General features: G+C 29.4%; 1 protein-coding gene across 2 annotated transcripts; it reads right to left on the bottom strand.

Annotated features, from left to right (window-relative positions):
- Positions 1 to 3,462: 3,462 nt before the first annotated feature.
- LOC112527859 (IRK-interacting protein) lies at positions 3,463 to 5,773 on the bottom strand. 2 transcript variants are annotated; one of them, XM_025138697.1, is made up of 2 exons: positions 5,421 to 5,773; positions 3,463 to 5,090 (listed from the first exon to the last, which is right to left on the bottom strand). In XM_025138697.1, exons 1-2 carry the CDS (start codon positions 5,502 to 5,504, stop codon positions 3,708 to 3,710), a joined length of 1,467 nt encoding a protein of 488 aa, XP_024994465.1. In that variant the 5' UTR covers positions 5,505 to 5,773; the 3' UTR covers positions 3,463 to 3,707. The 2 variants fall into 2 exon arrangements, with proteins under 2 accessions (XP_024994465.1, XP_024994466.1); XM_025138698.1 differs by having other exon boundaries at positions 3,463 to 5,280; positions 5,421 to 5,456.
- Between the last annotated feature and the right edge of the window lie 2,928 nt (positions 5,774 to 8,701).

Genomic DNA, 8,701 nt, shown 5'->3' with positions numbered 1-8,701 from the left:
TTAATAATATAACATTTTATAAAGATAATAATTAAGTATTATGTTAGAACTCAATGATTATCTTAATTATATTTTAGATTTTTTATATTTAAAATGAGATGTTTATCATGTATTTGATTGTGTTTATCTGGAGTTAGTTACACGAACTCTGATATGGAGCTTTAATAAGTTGTACCTACGTACAATTTACTTGTAATCTTGAGTTTTAAGTAATATGCATTAATAAACAGTACGCATAAAAAGTGGTTTTTAAGAGTGTTTGTCAAATGATTTATAATATAGAATATATATTTTTTTATAATTTAATTTAAGTTTAATAATAAAACAATTTATTTTTGATTTAATATTATAAATTTTATAAMGATAATAATTAAGTATTCTGTTATAATTTAATGATTATACTAATTATATTTTAGATTTTTTATATTTTATATTTAAAATAAGGTGTTTATCATGTATTTGATTGTGTTTATCTGCAGTTAGTTACATGAATTCAGATATGGGATGAAATCGGATAGCGATGAACGGGTTTAAGAGTTTTAGCCAAATGCTTTATAAGATAGTGTGTATATATATATATATATATATATATAGTAAAATGTTATGTATATAACGAAAATATGGTTAAGACTAATTCACTATTTCAACACAATTTGGAACTAGTCAAGTATTATTCCAATAAGGGAGGCTGATTAAAGGTCAATAGTTTTATTTTTAGTTCATATTTGAAGTCACTTTCAATTATAAAACATATTTCATTGAAATTAAAGCTTCTAGAAAGATATATAAATTTACACGGGACATTGAAAACATATATTGCCACAAGACAAAGTCATATATAAACCTGTCGCATATCAAACAATTTGGTAATACCCTCTTTATGAACTCTTATATATAGAGGTGAAACCCTAACTTTTTCAACAGTGACACCGTATCACACTACAAAACAAAATAATGACACTGTTTAGAACCGTAATATATCTATACCACACCAAAACAGCTTTGTCAATATGTATTTATAAATTATATTATTTTCATGTTATTTAAATTCGAAATATTAGATTTTTGATCGACAAACATTATAAAATATCAATAATATTGATATTATTATCATATATTTCAAAAAATATTTAATTAATAATCAAAAATATTTTTTATTATTATTAAATAACATAATTACATAAAATATTTAGCCATGAATCCATTATTTATAAGCCAATAATTGATTCCTACATTGACATGGGGTAAATAACATGAAAAGGTTCGGAAATAAAAGCATGAAAATGAAAGTCATGTTGCCTTTGGGCCCTAAAGCAGGTCGAGTCTTCCCAATGGATGTATGACCAGTCTCTCTCAATCAAAGCCCACCAAAAACTTACTTTTCTTTTCTATTCTTTTAAAAATAAATATAAATATTTTTGTCTAATTGAAAAATTAGTGTAGCAATAATTTTTTTAATAAAATACATGTTCAAATTTTATCAAGAAATATTATTATTATTGATAAAGATTTTAAATAAAAATGAATCAAGGGTATGTTTGTTAGTAGTATAATGACTTTAATGAAACTCATAGTTTATTTAGTCAGTTGTACATAACTGTGTGGTAGTGGATTAATGATAAAAAAATGACTTATTCAGTAAGTTTATAGGGAGAGTTTTACACATAAAGTTAAGGAGTTGTTTGTTTATCTCTTGATAGTTCCATTAAGAGGCAACTTCTGAGCCGTTAAGAGGTGAATCTTGTTTGGCAAAAAAAAGTTTGCCTCTTAATGATTTCAAAACTCTCTAAATGATTTTGTATCCTAGGCATCCCTTAACCATCCAGCATCCTAATTTCATTATAAACAATTACAAAAGAATTGTATTTTATTTTGCACTATATCATATGAGTCTTTTAATCATTCTGACCACTTAATTATTATGTACCAAATCATTCAGTAACTGCCGAACAACCCCTAAGTCTTTTCCAAATATGGTATCCTAATTAAAAAAAAAATCATCCTTTCATCTATGGAAAAACCCTCCTAAACAAAAAAAAAAAATCTATGCAAAGAGATTAGTTCATACAGACAATTTTATCCATACATGAAAAATCAACCAAACAACTCTTAAATAAAACGTGTTATATTTTAAAATCAATAAATAAAACAAAAGCATAAAAGGTTGATAGAAGAAAACAAGGAAGTAAGATACAAAGGTTGAGCCAAAATCGAAGGTGAAGATATTCCAAGGAGTCTATCTTATCCAATATGCACAATTGCAAGATTCCAATTATTGATCTTGTCCCATGTTCATGCAAACATTAATCCAACAAAAGACTCAATGTTTTAGTGTTTTGCTTCTTGGAGTTTGACTAAAAAGATTCCTTTTAAAAAACAACACATTTCTCAACAACCTTAAAATTATTTGGTTGATTAGACTTCCATTATAAATTTATTAATCAGATGTTCAAGTCAATAATATTTTTATAAATGTATACTTTATGTTATATATAACAATTGCTGTTACTACACCATATCTTAATGAAATGTCATTGTATTTCACTATTGTAACATTGACCTCCATTTGATAAAATGTATGAAAAAAGATATTTCAAAATTCACACTTAAATCTTATTTAATTCTGGTACTTCCTTCCCAAGATTTAATATTGAGGTTGAGTTCACATGAGATCGGTCTGTTTTCATGAGACCACAAAATAAAACTGAACATTCACAATATAACATTGTGAAAAAAAAACCCGATCTCAAATGAACCAAGTTTTTATATATATTTATTACATTTATATATAAAGCTTATAAAATGAACATTGTATATCAAAGATGAAACTTTCATATGCATAATCCATGAAAATCATATATTTTTATTATAAATCTTTGATGCTAAGATTACTTATTTGTATATCATCTATCTAGGTCCGTTTGAACAAGATCAAAATGAGAAAAAGACAATAACAACCAAATGAAATGTGATTTTCCACTGAAATCACATGCGATTACGGATCAACTCACACATGAATCACCTGTGATTTTAACGTAAAATCACAAATGATTTGGTCATTCTCATGTTTTCCTATTTGATCAACGTTCTCGCTTGAAGCCAACACAAATTTCCTTTCATTTAACATCTTGTAAAGGAATAACAAATTGATATGATCATATTTGAAAAAGAACATAAACCCAGGGACCAAAAAGGGTAAAGATGCAGTGTCATGATGTTTCATTGTTTTATTATCAGATGATATTTTCAAACAATTTGATAAGAAATAAGCAATTTTGATGATAAAGAAAAGTAACATTTTGGAATGAAGCAGGTACTATTTGTCATTATGTCTCATTTGTATGATAAAAAAAGAAAAGAAAACTGCAACCAATGAACAAGTTCATGCCAAAATAAAAGACAATAGAAATGAAGCAAGTCAAACTGTAGAATGGAAAGACCATCATCATATCACCCAATTTGGATTCCAATCCAAAGCACTTTTATTATTCTCTCCCTAGGGTTTTAAAAGCCACATAGACCCATCTCCAACAAGAACAAAAGCAACAAGAAACCACAAACCCTTTTCCCTTTGACCCATAATCTAATAATTATAGTATCCAAAACCCAACTATGTTGCATAAAAAACCCTTTTTTAGTTGACCCAAGAAACCCTAAAAGGCAAACCATAAAACACTATTCCAAACTACACCAAAGTTAATTAATCATTAAGGGTTACTATTTGGGGAAACATTTATAAACCCATTGTTGCTATGGTACCTGCATATGACCTTGCACTTCACCACATTTCCATAGATGTAGAACCCGGGTTCAACCATGACTCGAACCGTTGGCGAAATGAACTTCTTCGCCTTGTCTCCACCCATATCCTCCATGTACACCGAATCAAACCGAACCCCTTTGTCCACCCTAAAAATGGGTAGTCCTGGGTGTACTGAGTTAGCCAACAGGTGTACCAACCACACAGACTTTGATGCACCAAAAAATGCTTGTAGAAGCGGTTCGGGCCAAGCCCTGGTCCACCCTAACATGCTTACAACCTCGCTCATCTTCCGGTCACAAAATTTACTGAACTCCTCACTAAATTGTTTGGTGCCTTTGTTTAAAACTTCTTCCCAACTTAACTCCTTTAAATGAATGAAAGATTTGAAATTTCGTTCGCATCTGTGGATCGGGTTGAGGGTATGGTTCGACCCGGATTTTTGAAACCCGGGTGATTCAAAATCTTCGAAAAATGCTCTGTTGAGGAGAGCTTCAAGGTACAGAAGCATGATTCTGGGGTTTGTTGATACAGAAATCTTGATATCATATGGTTGAAGAAGTAATTGTATACGATCATATAGCTTTCCTCCGGCGATTTGTGGGAGTTGCACGGTTAAAGAACGGCTGAGATGCCTCATCGATGATCGAGATTCTGATACTGATACCAGGAAATGTTCAATCACTCTGTCATGATCACCGATCTTGATTGGGTCGTGTTTCATGGTGGTTGATTTATTTGTGCAATCATCGAGTCCTGATTTCAGAGTATGACAGTACGTTTCCAGTTTGTTGAGCTTTTTTTCAAGCTCGGCCATGGAGAATTTCAATCTAGAAGCTTCTAGAATGGCTTCATCGCGCTTTTTTGTAGCTTGAATTAGCTTATGAGAAAGTTCAGCCACCGCACCCTTCCATTGCTCCTCCTTTCCCGGCACCGCCATCAACCCCTCCGACGACGATGACGCGGATCTCGGACTTCTTTTCACGAGAGATGAGAAAATTGATTTGAATAATCCGTTCGGGCTGGCGGTGGAGTGACGGCCGACGGTGGTGGTATCAAGTGGGACCACTGAGAACTTTTCTCGAGCACTTGGTCTGCATTTGTTACATGACACCCCTCGGTCATCGGAATTCTTTCCGGCATCGTATGATTCCGATCTCTTTTTCGTTGATTTGACGGTGGTTTTGGGGTTATTGTGGTGGAGAGGTGTCGGTTGATGAACATAATACGATTCCTTGTTGGTTTCAGAACAATCACTTGGCGTAGCTCTTACACTATTTTGCTCACAAGATTCATCTTCTTCTTTTCCTTCTCTTTCACATTCCTGAATCTGCAAAAACATTAAAACCCTAAAATTAAACCATGAAAAGTATCAGAAACAACAAAATTTCTCACAATCACAATGAAGAACACTTCTCCAGGCACTAAATTTACAGAATCATTAGAAATCAAAACACCGAATTAATGCAAATGCATAGAAATGTCAAATTGGTAGAACCAACAGATGAAAAACCACAAATCTAAATAATAATAAAAAACTTATAACAACCTCACTGTCTAACATCAAACGAGTTGATTCCCTTTGCGATTTCAAAGGAAAATCGAAAACAGAATCATTAGACGACGAACCAAGAGTGTATTCCTAGAGAAGAGTACTTACAGGGGTGAAAGGAGGATGAGGACGAGGAGAGAGGGAAGCAGTAATGGAGGAAGAAGACGAAGAAGAACAGAAGGCAGCAGCCATGGAAGTAAACTGAAATCACTTGTTTCTGTGTTTACACATCAAATTCATACAGAAAGTTCAACATCCCACCATCTGATCTGCAAACAAAATTCGTGTACAAAGATTCAAACACACAAACAAACACAATATCTGGGTAGATCTCTGTGTTGTTATTTGAATTGAAGGATATTGTAATGAAGGTGGAGGGATTCGGGTCGGTTAATTCGTCGGGTAGTTAATGATGGAGGGGAGAGTGGGTCCCAAAATTTTGACCGTAGCAGCTGAAATTGGTGTAAGCAGAGCGATAGCCATGGCCATCTATTTACTTCTTCCTCATCTGCTCTCCATCATCTTTATTATTATTATCATCGCAGATGCCCTTTTCACACACACGTAAAAGTCACTGCGTTAAAGTTACAGGTTCTTTGTTTTATTTTCTAACACCATAAATTCAAAATATATACTTATATATATCAAATTGTTTTCGTGACAGTATAAAATAATACTAAAATTTCATTTTAAAAAAATATTTCTTGGATAAGTGTTTAATAAACAACTGATTATATACTATTTTTACAAAATAGGCAACCAAATTTTGTAAAAAAATTATATTCAATTTTAACGATTTTCCTAATTTTAAAGATTCGAATATTAATTACATCATTAATATATTTAATACGAACATCCCAAAAACGTTAGAGATGAAAAGTAATAATTAATTAAAAATATAATCATCTTTTATAATATTAAATTTTAAATAGTTTTCTAAATTTAGAGAATTACATTTTCTTAGTTCTCTATTTATTTTATATATATATATATATATATATATTTTAGAAGAGTGCTCGTGCAATGCAGCGAGACACATTTCGATTTTAATGTTCTATTTATTATTTGTCTATATCGATGTTATAATACGATTTTATGTGTTCTTAAGAAAGCAATAATGATTTTATTTTTGAATAAAATAAAATTTTGAATATATATATATATATATATCAATGTTAATATCAAATCAACTATTTAAAAGTTCTCATTTTTATGTAATTTTTTAATTTATTTTTTATTATATATTAATTTAAGTTTAGTAACGAAAAATTTTATTTTTGGTTTAATAATATAACATTTTATAAAGATAACAATTAAATATTCTGTTAGAACTAAATGATTATCCTAATTATATTTTAGATTTTTTATATTTAAAATGACATGTTTATCATGTATTTGATTATGTTTATCTGCAGTTAGTTACAGGAATTTAGATATGGAGCTTTAATGAGTTGTACTTACGCACAATTTACTTGCAATCTTGGGTTTTAAGTAATATGCATTAATAAACAGTACTTTACGTATAAAATGGTTTTTAAAAGTTTTTGTCAAATGCTTTATAATATAGCATAAATAATTTATTGGAGAAAGAATATAATTTTTTATTAATTTTTTTTACCAAAGTTACTATCTATCTAATTTTAACATATATTTGAATTATAGATAATTATTCTGAGAAAGTGGATATCGTGCTGAAATAATTGTCACATTACGACTTAATGCTATTTTTAAATTTTTCGTAAAAAGATAAATTTTTTGCTTTTGGTGCACTTTTTTATGTTTAGACGATTTATTTTATAATATAACATTAATTATTTCTAAAACATATATGGAAATATCATTTACTTTCCATATCATTAATGTCTTATTAGTTGTAGATTAATGGAAATAGATTGGTGTGTTTTCGTCACATATTCAGCTAAACTGCATGCGTTACGCTTTCTTTATCCTATTTTTTAAGTTATGAATAAGACCCATTAATTGATTAATAATATTGAGTTGTGAACTTGTCATCATTGAAGTACACGGTACAAATATTATATTCTTTTATATATATATATATATATATATATATATATATATATATATAGACCTAATCAAATGAGAACTAGACAATTTATGGTAACTATGAGGTCCAATATGAGACAATCATTTTAAATAATTAATGTTATTACTAAAATAAAACAAATGATAAATTAGTAAATTGTATTGATTATTCAATTTACTTTAATTAGTTTAATTATTTTAATATATGTGTATATATATATATATACACACACACACACGGCTACACAGGGACCAAATCTGGTGACCTTCTCCGGCACCACAACCACTCCGGTGACCTCCTTCGGTCATCTTGTTGGTATCACAATGGTACCACAATTTGTATCACAACGATCTCAAAGTTTACGTGGTGTGTTTTGAGTATCACATTGTGTAACTTGGTGTATTATGGGTATAACGTAGTGTTCATCGGAGGCCGGAGGTAGGAGAGAGAGAGAGGAGAGATAAAAATTTTAAAATACCTAAAATGCCCTTTAATTATGACTTTAAGTCAAATTATCAAAAATATTAGTTTCTTAATTTATCCATTGATTTATGGTTGGAATGTAAAACTTTAATTTAATGAAAAATAAAAATCAATACAATTTTTCTTAAAAAAATTGAAAATCACATTCTTTGGTATCAGTTAGTTTTATAGTGTTTAACTTGATGTATAGAATTTATATCATACATTATACAATATAAGTTATAAATTTTAATTCTTGTCAAAAAAAATATATATAACAAATTTTTAGTCGTCGAAAGTTCTGTATCGTAAGTAGTAACGAGGAACATGTACATCGTTGTATATACGAAAACAGTTCACTGATTTTATTTTCTTAATTTAAATAATCAAATTGTTTTTTATTTTGTTTCAACTATTAATTGTATCAAACTAAAAGAGGGATTGTTCCAGATCTTCTGCTGACTAACACTTTTTTGTTTCCATCTTTCAAGTTAGTAGAGTTTGTAAGTCGACGTAAAAAGAAGTCGTAGCTAGTCTCAACAACAGAATAGATTGAATAAGTAGTGTCGAGCCAAATTATGAATCCTAATTCTTACCATTTATACGAGATGAAAACAATTTAGGCTATTAAAATAGATTAAAAACCAAATGAAATAAGTTAAAAGTCGTTTAAAAACATACTCAATTGTTTATAACTTTTTAATATTTAATTCAATAAAAAATGATTATCCTTATTGAATATGACTAAAATGTTGATGACTCATTTTACTTAATCTAATGCCACATAGATTTACTTAATCTGTTTAGCAACTACATTCAAATCCGACCAGTTATTGAAGTTATCTATGCTATATTATAAAGCATTTGACAAAAATTCTTA

This window comes from Cynara cardunculus (genome assembly GCF_001531365.2).
Source record: "Cynara cardunculus var. scolymus isolate 2C chromosome LG 15, CcrdV1, whole genome shotgun sequence".
Lineage (NCBI taxonomy): Eukaryota > Viridiplantae > Streptophyta > Magnoliopsida > Asterales > Asteraceae > Cynara > Cynara cardunculus.
The sequence above is the reverse complement of the archived record's forward strand: the minus strand, read 5'-3'. Positions and strand labels throughout refer to the sequence as shown.

Bases quoted from the DNA above. Each gene is read 5' to 3' on its own strand.
- LOC112527859 (XM_025138697.1), bottom strand. From the start codon at position 5,504: ATGGCTGCTGCCTTCTGTTCTTCTTCGTCTTCTTCCTCCATTACTGCT. The intron at 5,091-5,420 runs GTAAGTACTCTT...ATGTTTTTGCAG, and splicing joins CTCATCCTCCTTTCACCCCT to ATTCAGGAATGTGAAAGAGA.